General features: G+C 39.3%; 1 protein-coding gene across 1 annotated transcript in view; it reads right to left on the bottom strand.

The window, feature by feature from the left end:
* The window catches only part of MYO3A (myosin IIIA), a 126,181-nt gene that overhangs the window by 56,829 nt on the left and 45,844 nt on the right, over nt 1-23,508 (bottom strand). Inside the window, exons 9-16 of the mRNA XM_026065754.1 lie at nt 13,203-13,302; nt 10,760-10,876; nt 8,890-8,994; nt 8,723-8,806; nt 6,900-7,102; nt 4,567-4,665; nt 4,349-4,463; nt 619-745 (exon numbers count right to left, since the gene is read on the bottom strand). Of these exons, the coding sequence (XP_025921539.1) occupies nt 619-745; nt 4,349-4,463; nt 4,567-4,665; nt 6,900-7,102; nt 8,723-8,806; nt 8,890-8,994; nt 10,760-10,876; nt 13,203-13,302 (950 nt within the window). The remainder of the gene's footprint in view (nt 1-618; nt 746-4,348; nt 4,464-4,566; nt 4,666-6,899; nt 7,103-8,722; nt 8,807-8,889; nt 8,995-10,759; nt 10,877-13,202; nt 13,303-23,508) is intronic.

Here is a 23,508-nt window from a genome sequence, read left to right as displayed (position 1 = left end):
TTATTTTTCTTTCTTTAAAAAAGGGGTGCGTCTTTCCCAGTCGCACGATATTTTTCTACCTATGACAGGAAAACATGTAAGAAGATAGTGTGAAGACTTCATTCTCTCCCCCCCTATAATTACCGAAAAAGAACAGTAACCTCCTTGAGTATCTTTGCCCTCTCCACTCCTCTGCCTCCTTGCAACCTACAAYGTAAGGCATCCCTTCCAAAGAATTAGTAAGCGGTATTTCATTGTGCATAGGCAGGGAGCCAGTAATGAGGTTGTGAAAAAAATATGACAAAAAAAATTTTCAAAATGTTAATGAAGTTCTTCATAAAATGTTCAAAAAATCTTGAGAAAAAATATCAAAGATTTTCTTTTCAGGCATCTCTAGTATTTGTCATGTTTCCTGAATGTCACTAGTTGGTTAGTAAAATCAGGCGCATAATATGGAAAACTCCTTCCTTTTATATTTGAATTCAGGTGGACCTGTAATTAACTCAACTTCAGCATTTAATTATTCTTGCAAAATTTCCATGTGAATACAGTTTTCATTGATAACTCTCTTGCAATAAAAGACATTGATTAATAAAATACTAACGGAATATAATCTTAAATCAAAAAAAACCCACTCACAATTCTCAAGGGCTACTGGATTGGAAATGTTGCTCTTGTCAATCATATGTTCAGATACCACTGAAGAAAATTCAATGTTACCCACATTTAAAATGGCAGCCAGAACACTGTACACACTTCCAAGTTCCTGAAAGGTATATTAAAAAGATGTAACACTTAGTAGCCTGACAGATTTGTCACTTTGGTTTGTGTGACCAGCATGCTATTCTGTCGAGCGTGTTGTTTCCTACACCCGGAACAATCACTTTCTCTCACTTGTTGTCTGCCACATGACCACTACTTTTAGGAATACTTTCTTCAGCAATTATTCCCTATTCTGTACTTGGCACAAGTCTCTTTCAAGCRTAAGATCACCCAAAGAGGGCAAGACAAACCACAACCTAATCTCTCTTCTGTAAGTGTCTACAAGACAGGATTGACATGAAATAGGGGAAGCACAGAACAGTGGTGAGCATAATCCTCTTACATGGAAGGAATTCAGAAGTTATTTATATCCACCCTTCACTGTGTCTGCAGGCACAACCTTGGCTAAAACTGTAATACCTAGATCAACAAAAATTTCAAAAATCTCCATCTAAGCTTCTTGGATCATGGAAACAAAGGTGCTCCAGATGATAGCTCTGCTGCAGCTCCCACTGACCTCAACAGAAAAAAGAGTTTCGCTGGGAGAAGAATGAGACCTCACATGGCTCTGATTTGGCAAAGCCATTAACCCTTTAAAGTGTCATTAAGGAATTGTGTACTCACTAAAGCACTTTGGCATGTACTTTATTGAAGCATGTGCCTGGGTTCTACAGATTTCAAATGATTTAGTAGGTTCCAAAAAGGGATTCTGCCTTCAAATAAGACTAATACTAGTCTGCACAGTGAAGTGATATATACAATAAATGATTTCAAGTACTTATACATGACAAAATCATACTTGCAATTCAYGAAATAATGCCTTCATTGCAGGTTTGACTTAGATTTGAACTGTGAACTTCAGCTGTGAATTTTCATATGAACTGCGAACATTTCTCAGTATGCTTTATGATCTCTGAGTATTTTCTAAGGTATATCTATAAAGCAGGTTCAGTTTTAAGTTAGGAATCYGGGATACTATATATTCCAAATCAAACAGTAATAATGTATTTTATAAGTTCCATAAGTTTTACAGCAGTTTTATATGAAGCAGTTTTGTAAGTTTGATTAGTAATTTATGAGGATAGACTTTTCATAATTCTACAGCATTTTATCTCTAATATTTAGTAGTTTGCTGGTACAGTGTCAGGCATCATTTGCTCTGACAAAATCCTTCATTGCTCTAAAAGACCTGATCTTGCTTTCAGCACTTGCAGAAGTTATTCTAGCAGTTAATAAATTAATTATTCCAGTGACAGCAAGACAAACTAGGTAAGCTCACTCTAAAAAAATATGCTCTGGATAATTGGCTCACAGTTTGTCTAGGTTTTAAGCAATAATTTTCATTTTAAGCTTAGGAACACAGATGAAATGCAAAGAAATCGATAACCTGACTTCTACCATTATGTTGTACAATATGTATAGCTGCTGACAATTTTGTGCTCTTTTCCAGTGCATGTTAAATCTGGGCTGATCTGCCTCATACAGAATGGTTCCTGCTCACCCCAGGCAATCCTTTTCTATTAATTTTGCCATGTGGCCTAAAGTAAAACAGTGTGACTTTAAGACAGAAAGTACTGACAGTAAAGTTACCATTAAAGCTTGTCAGTTAAAAATAAATTTAAAAGAGAAAACCAACATTTAGTTCTGAAATCTAATTGGAGTCAAGAAGGTTTTCTATCCAAGTTTTTCTGCTGATAAAATACATACATATATAGAAACTTCTCTGTACACTGGATGAATGTCAAAGCATAAGGCTGCATTACTAAAAAATTCACTTAGAGAAGGAACTCATTCAGTATACATATGGATTAGATAGATATAGATAGATTAGCTAGATTATAGATTAGATAGACATAGATTCAGTAGAGATACAGTATCTTTCTCTCACTGGAAGGAAACAGTGTCTGCACAAACACACTTTGATTTTTGGCAAATAGCCACCGCTCCACCTTGTGGACAACATGAGTTCACCTGGAAGTGCTGGGAAGCATTATGCAGGCACAGTCCAAGAACTCATCAGACTGCTGCCACCATTCGGAAACAAGTCAACCATTCCTCTGCTGTTGGCAGCCTTCTCTGCTAGCTGCTCTGGAAGCAGAGAAGGCAATGCCTCCTTCACAGTTCTTGAGAGATTTACATGGAAAACCCATACAGTCCCGTACAGTTGCCTTGTATCCTGTATTGGAACCTCAATGGGGAGAAAGACTTCTCTACTCCTTCACTCTTGCAATCAATCACTCAGTCTCAGACAGGCTAATTTACCTGTGGAGAATGTAAGACGGGGCTAACATGCATAGGGCTCACACATTATCAGAATTCACTTGCTTATGGTACTCAACCTAGGTCTGAGACTGTGAGGAGTCTACAGGTAAACAGTTTTTCACCGACTAACCACATGGTGGCTTATTGAGTTAGTCAAATGAAGATGCATATGCTAGGAGTGCATATYGTGGCCAATGACACAACTCTAACTGGATCTTCAAAATCTAAGGACAGTCTCTTTCTCTTTTGGATGGGTATCAATCCTTTGTTGTTGCTATCCATCAAACTGAACAAAAGAAAAGGGAGTGCAAACAGACTTGCTGCTTTACACAGTATTAATTAGGGCTTATCAAGGTCTTCTGTGCTGTGACAGAACTGACAGAACTTGAGGAGCAGATAGCTGAATAAATCTGTTCTGATAAAAGTTCAAAGATTTACATTGAAAGAAGCTGGGAATTTTTAACTAAAATGAGTAGTTTTCCAAGAAAAGCTCCATAGAACATACAGTTTTCTCAAAGAAACCAAAACATATGCAGCCTGCAGCACTAATGYTGTATTTCAGAGATACTGCATGGATCATACTCCCACTACTGTTTGTGAGTAATAAAGTCAATGGTAAACTACAGCTGTGAAGCATCACTTCTCCTAAGAAGCGAGAACAAGTGTGCAAGATGGGTGCAGGGTTCCTTCCCCTGCATCCTAGCTCAGAATTCCAGAGGCCTGTTTTTTACTGTAATTATAACAAATACAGACTGATGAGAGGGGTTCAATGGCCAGCAGAGTGATGATATGAGATCATAAAGAAAGAATGGGTTCAGTTTATGTTCAGCATTCAGATTCACCCTAAAGGGAAGTGAAAACTTCACTCAACTTTGCCCCTGACGTCATGAAAATACACTGAATTCATCAAAACTTGGAACAACTCAGTGAATTTTTAAAACTCTCACCATGGACTTCAACTTAAAAAAGAGATAAGGCTCATATTCACAGGCCTAAATTATAGGCTAACAAATAGTCACAACATTGTTTTCTATGCATTTAATTTGCAAAAGCTTTTTGCCCCCATTACTCAGCTATGCTGTGTTCACTGATTTCAACATCTTGTTGACTAATACCATTCTATTAGTTTATCAATGCCTTGATACCTTCAAAAATTAAATGTAGTAATATAACAGTAAATTGAGTATGCAATATCCTAAAGCATAAACACTGCTAAAGGAAGAAAAATAACAAGGGAGATTATTTGAAAGTTTTATATAAGTTTCTCCTGAGCAAGGTACCTATTAAAGTTCAAAAATAAAATAAAGAAAGAAAGAAAAAAATAAATAGGCTTATCAACACTCACCTCCAGTGTAAAACCTATGACTTTGAAGCACTGTTCAACTAACTCAAACTGGGATTTATAAAAGCTATTATTCATAAAATCTTGCATTATTCTGAAATGATCATTTTGCAGATATCTGAAAGAGTTGACAGACACAAAGTTAGAACGTAAATGAGACAGAGAATTCAATAACACTGCAATTCTTAGTAATCAATTTATGTAAAAATAAACTGCATTACCTGGGAGGTCTATATTCTGGCAATTTATAATGTGCCAATTTTTTCTTTTCTGCGAGACCAGCATAAATATAATAAAAAATATGGAAATTTTTCTCTCCTCTGAAAAAATACAAACAACAAACTGGGTTAGTAATGCAACAATGTTACATTTACTGAAGACATAGATGCTATTATTAAACGTTATTTTAACAGGCAAGACTTTCATCTCATGCAAACTGACAGAGGGCTCTGAAATCAGCTGTACTTCATAAGTTCATGTGAACTGAACATCCTTGCTGTAGCACAGTGTGTTTGTTTTGAAGCTGCCCATGTGGCTGCTCTGTGCAGCTAAATGCCACCCTGCCTTTGATGCAGTTGGTAGATGCTGGGTCAGATCCTGTATGCTGCCTCACCCACTCTGATTAACTGGGCAGTTTAACCTGCAGATTTTTAAAAAAGCTACTGCCCATGAGAGAGCTGTGCACTCCTGATTCATTTAGTCCAACATGTTTACTGAGTTCTTTAGCCCTGAACCAGGAAAGCACATGAGTAGGCACTCAGCTAAGGGCCTTATGACGTGTAAAGCTTTGCCTAAAAGTTAGGTGCTCAAACCCAGGACAGATGCCCAAGGTTCTTGTGCATTTTATGAAGAACATCTAGGTGTTTAGGTGGGAATTCACAACCACCACTGAACACTGAGATGTCCAAGTTGGTCACTACGAAAGAGCAAAAAAGGGATTGTGCTCAAATTTCTGGGTTCTGCATGAGCTGAGGTGTGTGCTCCTGCAGCACTTACATGCTTCTGTGAAATGAGTTCAGAGCCCAGTGCACTGGTCCCTGCACAAGGAGAGTTTGGTACCAACTTAGTTTACATATTTTACTGTAGACAATCACTGGATAGAAAACAAGATTAATTCAAGGAGCAGGAGTTGATCCCCATACCTGCTCCCTCAGTGCCCTCTGACTCCTCACTGTGTCCTGATGGTTTGYGGATTGCCTTGGAAAGGTGGGAGACGCAGGCTCAAAATTGCTTAGCRTGAAGTGGGCCTGGAACTTGGGTCTCCCATTTTCTGGGGAATTTAGTCACTGGTTTTCTGCAAAAAGTCATTCTTACTCTCCAAATGAGTTTGGGAGTCATGTTCTCCCAAAAGAGCACAACAGACTCCCTGTGCAGCACAAGTACCAACATGCCAGTTCCCTGCACTGGTGTGGCCGTATGGACCAACAACATGGTGAGCTCAGCGAAGAGGCGAATGCACTGCTGAATGCAAACAGCCTTCAGGCACCCTTGGAAGTTTACATTTCAGCCTTCAGCCTCCTACAGCGTCCTCACACACAGAGCTCGGTGGCATTTTCCTGTGAATTCAGACATCTAAACACCTACCTAAACAGCATTTGAGGCACCTAAACGGTTTGCTGACCTCCTGTTTCAGCATGCTGCTAAAAATAAGCACCAACTGACAGCAACAGAACAAACCCATGAAAAGTTATGAAAAAGTGGGGTTTTTTTTCTGAAAAAGCAGTTTCTGTGATTGTGTTCAAATGGGGGAAAAASAGCATTTCATAAAATTGTCTCTAACTTTAAACTGTCTGTTAAATCATTCTAAATGATACTTAGATGTTTTATATCACAAAGGTACAACAGGCAACAAGGTCATGCAGAATTATAACAAGAGTAAAAATGAGTATAAGATCAGCAAGTGGTAAAATTTAAATCAGTGACAAAATTCCTTATCCTAAACTCTATTTTTCCTATTGTTATTATGACAGAAATAGAGTTGCTAAAATATTTTTATCTGAATACGCTATATATTAGGATAGCAAATACATTTCAAGAATTTAAATTCATTGGAAACGCCATTTAATTTCTCTATCATTTTGCATTATGATACATAAAAACATGAGAGATGGATGTATACAGGTTCATAATACTTTTTAAACTGTATTTTATTAGGTGCTCCGAAACTGAAAATGAGCACTTTGCAAACAAAAGCTATAATACTAGAGGAAACATAAAGGCATTTAATCCAAGATATGAATTAATACTAAAAGCTTGGTTCAGACTTCCACAAAGAATTTTATAATTAAACTATTAGAAAGTTTTAAATTCTTTACACATTCGGTATCCTTTTTATATATCACACATGCCTTTTATGGGATTTGTTTAAATAATGAAATAAACAATGAAAAAATATGGAAGTATTTTTCAGTTAGCTTACAGATTTATAAGCTATTCACATGTTATTAATTAGAAAAAAATCCAGTACCTTATTCATCCTTCTGTTTTGTCCCAAGATAATTTCCTGCATTACAAGACCTACTCTGTAAACTCCAAATATTATTTTTATACTTACACTGCCTGGTGGACAACTCTGGATTTTTCAAGGAGATACTCTGAAATCTGAGCTCCTACTACAGTGCCACCACAAGTGAATTTCATTTCCAAATATTTTCCAAATCTGCTGGAATTATCATTGATGATAGTGCCTGCGTTTCCAAATGCTTCTACCAGGTTATTCACTTGGAGGATCTTCTCCTGTAGAGTCCTGTTATTAGCCTAGTTATGAAAAAGACTTTGCTGAAAGTTATCAGTAATCATCCCAATATGTCCATTCTTAAATGTTTCTTTCCATTCATAGTCAGTACCATGAAGTGTGACTTTTATTTTGTATTTTTAAAATTCACATTTAGACCTAAGAATATACACCAGACTTTGAACAGGGAAAGAAAGATTGAAGGGAATTTTTTCTTTCTTTCCTGTGTCAGTGAGCAAAACCAACACAATGAAATCCTCACCTACATGTTTAGCTCGATGCACATAACCTCAATGGGGTTACTTCAATACCTCAAGCTGGACATAAGCTTCAGTACAGAAAAGAATGAATGGGGGCATTAACTATTATTTATTCATTATTTATTCTGCTACTCACCTGACATTCTGGCAGCTTTGTTACAGCGAACGAACACCTCAAAGTACAACTGTTAGCAAGGTCAGGCACATCTCACACCTGTGGTACCTTAACTCATTAGTATACATGACTACAGTACTGAAGGTGCTGTGGCACAAGCTAACAACTTTAAACTATGCCTATGTGAGTGTTAGATCATGTTCTCCTCATTTTCACTGAAACTGCAAGTGCATGAACAAGTTCAGAGCTAGCYCACACATGCCCATCTGAGCATGTCTCAGTAAGTAAGTAAAGAATGTAAATGATTTCACAGGAAAAAAAGATTTCACCTAGTATGGACAAATGCAGTCTTTGAGTTTTCATCAATCACACTGACCAATTAATTTTTCTCTTTAGATGCTCAGGTCCCTACCTTTCCATGGATCTCAGAGAGATATGCTCCTGCAGGCTCAAGAAGGCATCAAAATGCAATGCAACCAGTTATTAAAAGTCTTCTTTCTCCCACTGAATGTTCCACTGTTTATATACACCTACCGTTTGATACACCAGACTTTCACAAGCTGACCCAGATGTGGATATCCACTATACTTGTGAATAAAAAGGCACATCATCAGGCCAGTCATTCTAGTGTGAACGATATGGAAAGAAAGGCATGTATATACCATGAAACGCGTCACAATATAGCAATCTGCAGAATTGATGGCTGGCTGAAAGTGATAACACACAGAATTATATGAGCATAGTGGCAATAACAGAGCTAATCAGTTCATGTGCTTCATCATCCTGAGATGGCCAGCCTGCTTTTAGGATCTACGTTAGCATCTGCTTATTGCTGCACTGTCCCATATAGATGGACCATCTTGCTTGCAGCTGACTTGGGAAATGTAAAAATGGCATTTGATTCAGCCGATTATGTTGGTCACTTCCCAGAATGACCATATCCCACTGACAGCAATTTAGTTGTGGAGGGAGGTGGAAAGCTAGAAAATAATTTTATTTAGTACAGTTTGGGTGACCTGAAGACAATCAGAGAATGAAGAAGTCACAGGCCTCGCTGCAATGGGTACCTCCTCACAGAAATACTTCCAAGTGACCCTAGTTCAGGAGGGAGGAAGGGGTAGGTGGATCATCATCATGTTCCAGTCTGTCCTTAAGTACTTCAAAAAATATATTACAGTCTTGGCCCATTACCAATGCCCTGTCTCTATATTCAGTCAATTAGGCCTCAGATATCGAAGCCTCACAGGCACATCCCCTTTGAAACGTACCTTGCCCAGGACAGTGAGCTGCTGAACCAGGAGATGGGCGCTTTGCGTCTTGCCAGCTCCACTTTCTCCAGAAATAACAATACACTGTAGAGGACAAGAGCATAAGTCTGAGCTCACTGCATATCTCTCAGCCTAAAAAAGGTGTAAATATGACACTTGATCTTTACCTGATCCGAGTTGTATGTCACCATGGACTGATATCCTATATCAGCAACAGCAAAAATATGAGGAGGGTTGGCAGTCCGTTTGGCTCCAATATAGAGTTTGGAATGCTAAGTGCAAGAAAAATGAAAATATTACCTGTGTCCCCTTGACACCTCCTTTTGAACTATTTCACTAGATTTTGTTCTATTTTCCAAATAGTGCACAGCATGCTGAGCTTGACAGCAGTGATGCTCTTCACTTGAGTGTCCTGTTACTGAACTAACTATGCCATGGATCTGTATGTATTTAGTACTAGAAGAACTACTAAAAAAGAGCAAGCACAATTTTGTATCATGTCAACCCTGCCTATGCTATGAAACTCAATTAGAGCAAAAATTAGTTACCAGACATAAGGGACCTACTTATAATTTCATTCTATTTGCCTTTCACATCCTCGTAGCATTTTTGAATGATATTGATGGTAAAACTTAGAGAAGACCTTTTCTGCAGCTGCAGTAACTGCTAATAAATAATGGCAAATTTAATAAGACCCAGGCTTTCATATCAGTCACCTTTTGTATACTGGGGGGCAACTTCATAGAAGTTAAAGTTTTACAGAGTYGCTTCTGTGAACTGTCTAATAGATAAATAGCTATGGCTTCCCTAGCTCTCAGGAGGAAGTCCCCCTAGCTTCCACTTTGGTCATTTGTCTCAGTGTAGAAGCTCTCCTTGGGAAGTGGAGGAGGAGGAATGCTCCCTCTCTCCCCCGAGCCATGCAGCCACGTAAAGCCAAATTACTGATGCTGCACGAGAATGGTCTGTGTGGCCTGACATCTTCCTGTTTGGGAGGCAGGGAAGGACATACTATTTTACCCAGTGTGACCACATCTCAGCTAGGCAACCTTTACAAAGAGATTCTTCAGAAGATGCCTCTCTGTCGTACACATAAGATATACCGACCTCCCTATTTTGAGTGAAAGAATGGCATCCATTTTGCTATTTTAAGACTCTCTCCAGCTATAAGACAGGATAACCTGTACAAGTCTCTTGCCATTTCAGAACAACACACCATGGAGGACAAAATACTCTGCTTCCTTAAAGGTCTCTCTTCAGTACACAACATTAGAGCTACCTTCTTTTTTTTTTTTTTTTTTGGTTAACGCTGATGTAAACCAGCAACAACTCTGCTTCAGTCACCTGTAAAACTAAGGTAAACATGATAATCAAGTCCTCTTTCAGATGTGCAGTGTGTTAGCACATAACTCTTTAGTAAACAATGTGACCAGCATTTTGGGGAGTTCATGATGACCTTCACTGTTCTTTTTGCATAAGTAAGAGTATTTATGTGAGTAACACTTCATATTTATGTTTATGTGAGTGGGCAAGATCCACTTGTATAAATGTATAGATATGTACACACGTTACTTCTGAACTAGTTGCCCTTGGCTTCCTTTACACTTAGTGAGGTTCAAGTCAACATAGCTCATGAAGTTTAGGTGCAGTTTATCTCATCCTAAAATCAAAGATGAAAGTTGGCAGAACAATGACCTCAACGTTCTTTTTTTCTATCTATTAATTATAATGGATGACTAGCTCAGAGGTAGCTATCTAAACTTTAGACATGATGTAGACATGTTCTACACTGTAGATGTAAACCTCATGTACCTGAGATGGACCTTTTCCAGCAGTGTCTCATTCCTAGGCTGAAATTCAGCATATAAGGACGTGTGCCAGCATGTTACAGAAGGGGCAATCCTATCGGTAATTCTGTTGTTCAGAGTAAACTCAAATAAATCCTCAAGAACAATATTACTTCATAATTAGCATGAACATTTATATTTTACTGGAAATCAGTACGAGTAGAAGAAGAAAACCAAACCCAGACTTTCACACCTGTGAAGAATAGATGTCTATGTTCCGAAATGGATTGACAGCAATGAGGATGTCCCCTACATACGTGTAGATCTGATCCTTGGCATAACCCTTCTGCAACTGCTCTGTTACTGTATTCTGATGGAGAAAGAATAGGAATATTGTTTCTCAGGAAAAAAGAGTATTAGGAAAATATATAAAACAGAGGAGTGAGGGGGAAAGAGAGGGAAGATACTACTGGTCAGGAATACATATCGTCTGGATCACAAGTGAGTGATACTTTCAAACTGGCATTCATAATTTCTTGTGTCCAGACCAACTTTGAACAATACATATTTACAGATCTCCAAGTGGCTACAGAAATGTTAACTAATAAGTAGTGTTTAATTCAACTAATCAAAGGTTTTTATGTGATAGTCCTGTCTTAAATTCTAACTCTACAACTTCATGTAACTCATCAGGCAAGAGCTATATGCTTAAATTCCTATCTGCCATTGCAGCTTCTCTAAGATTACTCTCAGTTACTGTAAGTCACAGATGTTCAACTGTTTGAATCCCACCCGTGTAAGTAGATAAATATGTTTCTATATTAACAATATTAACAACCAGTCTCTGTTGTGACTGTTCTTTGATGCTGCAAAGCAAGTGCTCCCTAAAACAAGAAAGAAGAGGGGCCCATTAGTGGCATACTAAACTTCTTGATGTACTTTTCCTCAACCTCTTCTACATACAGAGCTGGGGTGAAATTGCCTGGTAAGCTTTCCAATCAAAACAGGCAATAGCTCTGGCTGAAGAAATTCAGAGCAGCACTTAGACTATTCTGAGTTACATATGAAAATGCTTAAGCCTTATTTCCATCAGAGCAGAACCACAAGCATCAGAGGAATACAAAAAACATTGCTTTCCTTCCACCTCCATCTGTTCACAGTGATGTGTGTTGTGTTTTGCTTAATGCAGTGGGGACCTGAATCCTCAGCAGCTGCAAACGTTACATTACCTTCATAGGAAAACATAAGAACAAAACCCTAGTTTTAAGCTTTCTACTGACTTGATAAAATCTTCCCGTTCTGGTTCTGAACCATACCTTGCTTTTGGCCATGACCAGATTTACATTAACAAATTTTTGTTAGGGGAAGGTCTGCCCTTTTTAAGGTAATTTCTTGCACCTATCGCCAAAATCCTAGAAGGCCTCCTGCTTTGCTCCTCTGGTGGGGCTACTTAAACTGAAAGAAGATTTTGAATGAGGGAGATACTTTTGAGAAGCTGCCATTTATATGTGAACAGGGTTATAAACTGGACTGGATTTACAAAAATATCACATAGTCAAATGACGCCTTGAGGAGGCAGGCTTCCTGAGGACTTTCCTGAGAATGCTCCACCTCTGAGGAGATAGGATATACTTCGGGCTTGTCTTGTTTTCTGGCTTCTCTTTAGCTCAGCTTGTTTATACGCTTTACGGCAAAAGATAAAAGCCAGTATTGCTAGCAAATGGCTATTCCTAATATAAAAAATGCTTATATCTGAGCCTTGTGCAGTAGAGGAAAAGTCTGGATTAGTTCAGCTACTATTAATGAAAGATTGAGCTACTATTAACAAGCTCTTGAAAGATGCAAAGTGCCCTGAGGGCTGTGAATATTATGCAGTTTACCATGTCAAGAGCCACTTTTAGTATTCTGGACTGACAAAAATGCAATATATCAAAAAGTTTTACAGATAGAGAATGTGAATTATAGCCTGTATCAGTCCATGGACAGCTCAGTAGAGGAAGGATGATAGACGCTTGCAACCGCTGATGACTCTAAGACCTGCAGATAAAGTGCTGTGGCCTGATTCTTCTTTCTGGTTTTGAAGCATAAAGCTATAACCACAGCGGACTTCCCTCCTCCTTCATGCGTGCTTCCCTGCTCACAGTGGACTCCTTTTCAGACTTGGAGAAACCAGTGAGATTTGTATCAAAATTTTTGTTATCAACAGAAGGCACTGTCAGGTCACAAGCCTCAGCTGACATAAATTGATCTCAATGGATTTCCACACCAAAGTCAGAGAGAACCCAACCTAGGAGGTTACAGAAAGCTAGTTCAGGACAACTCTAGATGTCCAAGCAACATGTGAGAAGGTGCTTGTTCTTGAAGCTGGACCAATTTCAAGTTAACAGATCATTGCCAACTAGATATTTAGCTGGAATAAAATCTAGTGGTATAGATCCAGTTAACCAAATGGTGCTGTAACACTGCACACTCCGAGGCTTTAACTGCAGAGGATGTTTTAGCATTGAGTTGAAACCGCTCCAGACACAGCAAATCTCATCTAAAAAGTTTGCTATAAACTGGTAAAATGCCATTGTACACTTACACAGTAAAAGTGGGACAGCATAGCTGAACTTGAAAATCAACAGTCCACCAATATATTTTAATACCTGATCCCCCCACTTTTCAGGAAACCTTGAAAAATGTAAGTGTCTTACCTCATCCAGTACTTCCAAGGTTGCTAAATCATCTACCTCTTCCTGGTTTGAAACTAGTGACTTACTGTAGTTCCCTTTCTTTGTATGAATACGTTCAAATCTAGAAAAGAAAGACATACAACTTCTTGATGTAAGAAAATCCAGAGTAGAGCTTGCATCTGTAAACATCTTGAAAGCAATTCAGTCAGAACATTCCAGGTTTCCATTGTTCTGAACTCAAACACATGAATGTTTGAATAACAGGACAGGATAAAATATTTTAATGTGGTACATTTGGATTTGACCATTGAAAATTCAGTCTGATCCCACAACTGATACCATGAAGAACTTTTTCATTGCACAGATTCCTGCATGATCACATCCCTGCATCAGCTGCAGGACAGGAGGTATGCAGTACAGGGAAAAAAAACCAATAGTTATAAAGCATAGAAGAGACAAACTCTGGCACTTGCCTAGAAAAAGAAAAATGACTCAAATCAACATTCTGGATAGGAAAAAACTAGGGGTGTACAATGGAATAGTATGGCAAGAATGATGTAGCTGAAGCATTTAGAATGGAAAGATTCCCAGGTCAGTAAGGACAGTGCTCTAAAGCCCGGCTGAGATGGTCACACAGCAGTTAAGTGCTACAGAACCACTAGAGTAAGTGAAATACATACTGACTAAGAATTTTCTTGGATTCTACAAGAAAAAATTGTGCAAAACAAGGAAACATTTCAAAACTTCAAAACCTTTTCTTATCATGATGAAACATCAATAAAGTTTGACTTAAAGTGAAATTTTCTTTTTTTCTTTTAATCAAACAAAAGAATCTTATGTGGTCTTATCTAAATTAGCCAGAAAATTCCCAAATAATTGGATTATTCTCTATCCATGAGAAAAGGCATTGTTAAAAAAGGGAAAACAGTAGCAAAGGCAAGATTCATAATTCATGTTACTTATACTTGCTTTAAGAGATGGGGGAAAATCAGGGAAAGGAAAATTGGAAGACTAACAGCAGAGTTCACAGACTAATTCAAGCTGAGATGTGTAGTAAAACATAAGCACAGAAACACTACTATGTAAATCAGACCTCCTGATATGACCTTGCTCCCCTGGATACTGTATGTAGAAAGGCAGCTCTCAAACACGCAGGGAGTGTGTAATTTGGTAAACTGAGATAGCAGTGAGACTGTGGTATGTGAAAAACTATCACTTTTTACCTTGACTCCAGACAGGAGAAACCCTTTATTTAATTTTGGCATTTGTATGTAAGGCAAGAGTGAAAGCAGACAGGTGTTTTCTACCCAGGCAAGACCTTTAATATACAGTGAACACAGGACAGGAGAAGGAGGGCAGCTGCACCAAGGTGGAAAGCTGCAATGAATAATCATCRCACTGACAGGACAGGGTAAGAGCCTCCTGAACCCTCATGGTAAGATCTACTACAGAGTTTAATGAGTTGTATCTCTTCCACTAACAATACCCACTTCATGGGTGCTGCTTCAGTTCACCGATGCAGGATGCAGATGCAGAAAGGCAAGCAGGCACTCACTTAGCAACAGTGCTCCCCAGGACTGCACTGGGGCTGGAAGAAATGAGCACAAATGATGCCCTCCCAAATTATGAGTGCCATCAAGATCAGAATGATGGAAGTGCAGGCACATGTGCACTTCATATAGCACTTTTTGCAACTTCTCTTGACTATAATGATCATTCCCTGAGGGTGAGAGAATGACTCATCCTCAGCCTGGTGCCAGTAACGGAGCAGTTTCTTCCTCCCTTAGGCAGGTGCCAGGTACCACTRGAGTCTTTCCATTGTCCATAGTGCAAAGGCAGGAGGTCCAGACCCACCACAACTGACTAATTCTGCAACCTTAATTTCAAGTCATGAACAGGTAAGACATCACTGCAAGATCCAACACCACTCCATGCTCTCTGTGCCAACAGACCAGACCAGCACCCAGCGTGGAGGCTAAGGACGCACAATGAACAATGTGGTCCCACAGGGTCTACATTCCCCCAGTGGAAGGAAGGGATCAAGTCTTGCCAGTTTTACCCCCAGATATTTTGCAGACCACTCTCAGTCAGTCAATCATTGTGACCCTGGAGTTGCATGGGAAAGCAATCAGTTTCCAAATACTGTCATTCCTTCAGTAGTTAATACAGGACAAAAAGCTAGTTGTAGATTTAGTGGTAAGGATGATGGTAAGGTTGTGACAGAGGTAAAAAGCAGTTGTAATACAGCACCAGAGCTTCATCACTGCCTTGCAACACAGAACATGCAATACATGGGCCTATTTCCATAATAGCAATGCTATTAGACAAGGAAATATTTAGGAAGAGAGGTCTGTACATGTGTGTAAACAAGAGGCTGCTTTTGCTCCAATAAATCCATAACTGGGTTGTAATTTGGTATGTGTTTAAATATGTTGAAGCAGAAAACACACAGGAATACAGACAAGTAGCATCCAGAGGGATGGGTTTGATGTAAAGCAATTACACTTCTCCTAGGTCCAGTCTTTTTTTGGAATTCTTTCCTTTTCCTTTAGAATCCATTTGTACTGCAAGAGCTGCCCTGGTAGTACTGTATCTTTGCAAAAACACTGTGAGACAATGTTTGGTTTTATGTGCCCCCAGATTGTATTAAATAGCATTTGGTAATATAAAGATTTAAATTAACTCTTCAACCTTGTGTGGTCTGCTGCTTCTTGATTTGCATTTACCAGCTAAAGGATGTTTTACTGCATGCAAACCAGAGTTGCAGACAAAATCCTGACCCCTACACAGAAATCTCTCCCCTTTACAACCCATATTTCTATTCATACCTCCATCCTTTTTAACAGAGTCACTTTAAAATTTACATTTGAACAGTTGAAGCAAATTCTTTTTAGTTCCTGCATGAAGGTCATTTTGCGTCAGAGGATGCATCTAATATTAGCGTGACTTTGAGAAGGACCTATTGACACGGACAGGAGGGAAAGATGGGGGAACTGCAGTATTGTTTTAAGCTCTGCTGTTCTATTTTTCCTTTGCCCAAGAAAGACCCAAAACAAGACATCTGTCAAGTTATGTTTTCCATTTCTGGTGGAATTGTCACACACCAAATGCACATTTTTTTTAAATCTAACTGCATCAGTGAAAGAGTGATATTTCCCAAGATTTGTTTCAACTACCATTTTTCATTTAATGTAGGAAGGYAACAACTGCTTTGCAGGAAGGGAGGGGAAAACTCCAGTCATGGAGGTTTTTTTGTTTTCGAACATTTTATTTTCTCCCCCCTTTTAAGAAAATGATCTCTATTTATGCCAGAGAAGTTTAATTACATAAAATTGATTCTCATATAATCCTGTTCAGCTGACATTATGAGAACACTAGTGCTTGTTAAACCAGATTATATTTTCTGTTTTCAGAGAACAGCAGAGGCAGTTTTGCAGAACAGCTAATATTTTTCTGCTTTGCTGTCAAAGGGCACAGAACCCTCAAGGGCAGTTACACTGCTTCACTTGCTAAAACTCCAACCACTAAAAAATAAACCACATCAGTGCTGTTGACATCAGTGCTGAAATTTCATTATCATCACACACATGGACATTGTGAACTGAAATAACTACGTTCCTCTGTTTTGTTCAGAAATTATTTGTTGGAGGCATTAAATCCTACAGCCATGTTCAACAAGCAATTCACGCAGCTAAAGGCCAGATATATCAACCCAGTATGGACTAAAAAAATGAGTCAAAGCAGCATTGTTTCTTTGAAACCCCCTGTACACCCCTCCCCCTCATCCTTATCTTTCAAGATTCAATCAAATCAAAATGAGGCAACTGCAGCTTTTTCTTCCTCAATTTGTCAGAATGTATTTAAAAGATTTCTGATAGTTCCAAAAATACCATGAAAAAGGAAGTGTGACTCACGATGCCCTGTTGAACTCTCTGCCAAAACTGGTTTGAGAATCATCTATAGACTAAGAAGTGACAAGAAAAGGGCTGGCCTTAGTCTGGCGGTAAAGATGACATTAAAAATAATCAAGTTTTTTTGTAACATGAAGGTGGGAACAGCTGTACTCCCCCAGCAGTTACCAATATCATTGTAAGTGATGAACAGAAAAGAAGCAACACAGTGAAATCTGTACAGGATCAGTCATTGCTGTTCTTTTTTTCTGGAGGCTGCACAGAGCAATCTTAATTCACCTTTAAAATCAAAATTCCATCTGCAACAGATGAGTCTGTTGAAATATGCTGAAATAAAACTCTATTAATATATCTATGTAAAATCTGTACCTGAACTTGGCGAAATGTATTGATAGATTCCAGTTATGTCTGCACAATGTTTTACAGCCAGAGCTGTGCTCACTCTGTGTTTAAGAGATTTCACAGCGTGAGCTCCAGTTTGATGGAGCTGTGCTCAAGCTTAATATAGGCAATCTTGTCGAGAGAACAGCGCTGCCAAACAGAGCCACAGGGCTTTCGGTTCAGGGGTGGCCCATGTCTGGCCAGTTGGGTCATGTGTTGTTCAGTACAGTCTGTTTGCCAAAGTCTGTGCTGGTGTACCACACTCTGCAAAAATGCAGACTACTGGTCCTTTATAATAGGCTCAAGAAATGACTGTATCCCTGACAAATCTCAGGGAAAAATATGTGTTTTTAATTGAGCAAATAGGAYATCTCTAAAAGGACTCTTTGGGACTGGTTCTTTACTGCCCTCATGAGCCAGGGCCATACTCTAAGTTCAGCATCATACTGAGAAGAGTGTGCGGAAGCTCCTAAAGTGAGCCATGCCATGAGGCATCCTGCCTGCAGGCTAAATCAGTTGCTCAACAAGTTGACTGATGCTACTGTAAAATAGCAGTTGCAGAGAATTCCTCCCAGAAGGTCCTGGAAAGAAACTGGAACCACATTCCTAACCTGCTAAAGAGATGTGTACATGCTAGGAGCATGTGAGATTGGAGACCTACTTACTCTGAGGTCTGTGTTGCCAGATACTCTGTATTGCTTCTAAAACCCAAGAGCTGTTTGTAGCATAGCCATCCTACATAGGAGTGTCCTCAAAGCAGGAATTCCTTCTCCTTGTTGGTATAACAAAGTTCACATTGAGTTACAGGGTAGAGGAAGAAGTGGCTTGAAGTGTTCAAGGATTAGCCTGGAACTCCAACATCTCATATTTAATCCCCTGCTTTGCTACAGATTTCATATGATGACCCTGACCAACTCAGCACTGTGACTCTGTGAGCTAATTTACTCTGCTGCTCTTATTGCCTTTGCCAAGCTACTGTGGTGATCTCCTACTCTACACTACAGCCTGCTCTGCAGAGCTTAGCTGGAGGGATTGCTATCAGCTGATTTCAACTGGCAGGATGAGTCAGAGAGAGAGGGAGAGAACACCCAGAAAATAAGCCACACAAGCCTGGGCTGTAAATCAAGAAAAGCCATGGAAGGCAACTGTAGTTTTCTCCCTGTTTTTAATATTGGTGAATAAATTGACAACCACCTTTAAGCATGTTACTATGAACTTACCTCCCTGATGTTTCCAAATAGTTAAACAGAGCAGCTGTTCAACATCTTGTCACTAGATTTCAGTGCTATCCCTATATGGTCAATGCAGGACAAACTCTTAGCAGGGTAATTCAGCTCACCCAAAAGTCCTTGCTCTGAATCACTTTGAAGCAGAATGAGTCTCTTTCCTATATTTATTTAGAGGGCTTATGAAGATCAGCCTCTTAAACTGGGGACCAGAGTCACTTGCTGAAATCTAGGTGCGGGAAATATCCCTCATGTATGCAGCTCATTCTCAAATGAGTCATAATTCCCAGGAAATACAAGTTGTACTAATCACTGCATATTTCTGCAGATATTATTGTAAAAGCAGTTAAGATTAGGACAGCTAAACAACTCAAGACACAAGTATTACAAGCCTGACTGTCAGGTGTAAATGCGACAGTTCTGAAGGCCATTTCAAAGACAGCTATTTCTGTTGGAAAGTAAAACTCTTAACAATGCAATTTTTTTCTCACTTGGCCTAGCAAGAAGTGTACTTTTAGAATAGTTTTGGGGTACATGCTGCATCACTCACAGCTAAAAATTATTTCAATTACCAATTATAAATTTTAATAGCTACAATAGGACTTATAAGAGTCACATTATAAGTATGTGATTGAAGGATTGGCTAAAAAGGAGGGGAAAATTAAGCAGTGTCAAAAGGTGAACTATCAGGCTTAAATAAGGTTATTGCATCTTCATGATAGAATTTTTCCTATATTTTTATTAAAGACCCCAGAATAAATGCCATCATCGTGCTTTTTGTGTCATCATCAATACAGAAAGGAATTGGAATACTGTACATAAAGAGCTAGGTGGTCCTGAGGACTGGAGTAACAGATATGGGGTGAAATTTCCTTGTACAAACCTCAAGATCATCCTACCAGTATGTAATGGAAATTATTTTTTCTATGAGTTGGTAGTTCATCAATTTGAAAAGACTGAGGAAAAGAAGTATCAAGATGATTACGAGTCATGAACTACTCTGAAAAGAGGCAAACAGGCAAACACCATTTTGTGATGCTGTGCACTGAAATAGGCTTTTCTTGCCATACCCATGATACAGGCAATTGCTACTGAAGCCCAGGGCCCTAGTGGTGAAAATGACTCTGCTCACAATGAATTTACAGTTCAGTGAGAGCCAAATGCTAAGCAGCAAAGCCACAAGTTAAACACATTTAGTGTGCATCACAGAATCACAGAATACTTGAGGTTGGAAGGCACCTCTGGAGATCATCTGGTCCACCCTGCAGGGGTCAGCTAGAGCAGGTTGCCCAGGACCATGACCAGTTGGGTTTTGAATATCTCCAAGGACAGAGACTTTGCAACTTTTCTGAACAACMTATTTCAGTGTTTGATCACACATAAAGTACAAAAGTGCTTTGTATGTTTAAATAGAAATTTCCTGTATTTCAATTTGTGCCCATTGCCACTTGGCCTTTCACTAGGCACCACTGAGAAGAGTGGCCCCATCTTCTTTGCACCCTCCCATCAGGTATTTATACACATTGATAAGATCCCCCAGAGCCCTCTCTTCTCCAAGCTAAACAGTCCCAGCACTCTCAGCCTCTCCTCATTTGAGAGATGCTTCAGTCCCTTAATCATCTCTGTGGCCCTTCGCTGAACTCACTCCAGTATGTCCATGTCTGTCTTGTACTGTGGAGCCCAGAACAGGACACAGCACTCCACATGTCTCACTAGCATTGAGAAGAGGGGAAGGATCACCTCCCTCCACCTGCTGGCAAAACTCTGCCTATTGTAGCCCAGGAGGTTGGTGGCCTTCTTTGCAGCAAGGACTTATTGCTGGCTCATATTCAATTTGTTGTCCACCAGCACCCCCAGGGCCTTTTCTGCAAAGCTGCTTTCCAGCCAATCAGCCTCCAGCCTGTACTGGTGCATGGAGTTATTCCTCGCCATGTGCAGAACTTGGTGTTTCCCTTTGCTGAGCTTCATGAGATTCCTCTCGGCCCATTTCTCCAGCCTGTTGAGGTCCCTCTGAATGGCAGTGCAATCAGCTGTTGTATCAAGCACTCCTCCCAGTTTTGCATTGCCTGTCAACTTGCTGATGGTGTAGTCAGTCCCATTGTCCAGGTCATTAACGTAGTTTTTAGGCAGTACTGGCCCCAGTACTGACCGCTGGGATATACCACTAGGAACTAGTCTCCAGCTGGACTTCGTGCTGCTGATCACAACCCTCTGAGACAAACAGTTCAGCCAGTTTTCAATCCACCTCACTGACCACTTTTCTAGCCCACACTTTATCAGCTTATCTACAAGGATGTTATGGGAGACTGTCAAAAGCCCCAGTAAAGTCAAAGTAAACAACATACACTGCTCTCCCCTCATCCATCAAGTCAGTCACTGCATCACAGGAGGCTATCAGGTTGGTTAAGCACCATTTCCCCTTCAAAAATCCATGTGACTACTCCCAATCATCTTCCTGTCCTTATGTGTCTGGAAATAGTATCCAGGATTAGTTGCTCCATTACCTTCCCAGGTACCAAGATTAGGCTGACTGGCCTGTAGTTTCTTGGATCCTCCTTCTTGACCTCCTTGAAGATAGTAGGAGTGACATTTTCTCTCTTCCAGTCCTCAGGAACCTCATCTTCATTAAGTCTGGAGCAGCTCTACGGCCTATTGCAGTTTAAAAGTTTTACCACCTGAGTTGAGATCTCCCTACTTACTCAAAAGGTTGGTGGACTCTGTTTCTCTTCCTAGATGTTTGGAAAGGATGCAGCACAATGATCTAAAACTACATTCCTCTTTGCTAGGATAGCAACAATAATGGGGAGCTTCAGAAGACCCAGTGCAATGGCCTAATGCCTCAATGACTCATAAGTGCTAGAAAATACCACAGGAACAATGGTGCTAATGGGAGTGACTGTAGAGTGGCTCCACACTACGGCTAGACATCATATGACCCTTCCCAAACATATGCAGGTGCACAAAGAATGGATTTGAGGATACATTTAGCAAGCAAAACACAAGATCACAACCCCAACAACAGACTACTACTGTAGAACACAACCAGAGCCAAGTTACGCCTCAGCAAGCAGGCGAAGAGGGTGAAATGTGGATAGAGCAATAGTGCACCCAGGAAGGCCCAGTGACTGGACCTCAGCTATTAACTTTCAGGCAGTCTCCTCTTTTCTTTTGAAATACAATTTTTTTTATTAAGACAGTAAAATTTTGAGGGGGTGTGGAAATGGATAATGAGAAACTAATTGGATTTCTCTGGAACTTTCAACTTTAAATCCACATTACCAAATTTCTTGAGTTTATAGGCTATGTCCACTTGTACATCACTACATACATAGTGGATTAGGAACTCCTCAGTGGAAGAAGGGATTTTTTCATCCCTTAAAATACCTGCCTCCCCAATGACAACAAATAGGAGTGCTAGGCCATCAAATTACGGACTGAGAGACAGCAAGAGCTGGAGAACAGGAGGGAGATTTATATGGACTGCTTCCACCAACTGATAGAAGTTCAGGAATTCCACAATAGGGCTTCAACAAACCAGTATACAAGTAGTACCAAAACAGGATAATTAAAAAAAGGAAACCAGGAGATTTTAAGATGAGACTCTTCCAGGTGACTAATCACTACCTATGTCTTGACCTTGAATCAGATTTACATGGTACTTCTATACAGACTCCTGCTGACACAATTTGCTCAGTGCAGATTCAGGGTCAGGAGATATATACACTTAGTATTTAAAGACTTAAAAAATAGTAGGACTACTGACTTAAAAGATGTTTGTATAATCTTTTTACAGCTCAACAGAAGAAAAACCAAATGTCATTCTATAGTAACTTCCTTTACAGGCTTGGAATTCTAACTTCTTCTATAGCGAAGTGATGTACATTCTTTACTACAATTTTAGCTACAGGAAAATAATGAGTGCTTTTCTTGCTTGTACAAAGATGGCAACAGATGGGTATTAAGATGGGTATTCTCACTATTTCTAGGAGAAGACTAATCTAGTCATGCATTCAGTGCTACAAAAGACAATCCTCCTGCAAATGTAATCAATGAACATACTAAAGCTGAAGTGATAACATGTACGGTGACTGTAAAATGCAACTTTTACTTGCAGACTTTCATACTACCCTCACCGAACTCAGTTAAGAAAAGATTTAGTTAAATCAGTGCAAATGTAATTTATACTAGTACTGACCAACTTTTTAGTATTTTAAACTGCTAAAACAGAAATAAGGACACTATACACCAAGTAATACTGGTTTAACCATGCCATTTAATTAAGGGTATGATTTTTAAGAAGGACAACTTTTTGTACATACTCATATTATAAATTATTATTATTTTCTGAGAGAAAACTCCATCTTGCTTTGGGAAAATTTATGGAGAATTTGAACTCGATCAACTGTAAAAGCATAGGTAGCTTTGTCACATAGCAATACATTCTCTCATACCCTGGTTCATAAGAAGAGTGTCCGGTTAACAAAAGACAGTCTAAACAGGACAGAGAAAGTGTCAACAGATTATCCTGTTCTTGCGCCATTTGATTGCTCTATGTACAAGCAAATTGGGCCAGTTTTCTTATGTTTGCATTGTACAGGAAAAGAAAGCTTATGTAATTTGCTTTATGCAGTATGTACATTAAAAATAAATAATTTTGAAAGAGAGTACGACTTGTTCTTGACAAAAAACAAACATACGAGTTCTACAAAATGGGTGAAAGTGCTCAAAATGCTTAATTGACTTAGAAGTGTAAGTCTGATCTTCAGAAATGATTTAAGCATTGAAGGGGCCAGTGTCACAAGGGCCAGC

This window comes from Apteryx rowi, unplaced genomic scaffold (assembly GCF_003343035.1).
Source record: "Apteryx rowi isolate R43461 unplaced genomic scaffold, aptRow1 scaffold_231, whole genome shotgun sequence".
Lineage (NCBI taxonomy): Eukaryota > Metazoa > Chordata > Aves > Apterygiformes > Apterygidae > Apteryx > Apteryx rowi.
This window is presented reverse-complemented; position numbering and strand designations above follow the sequence as displayed.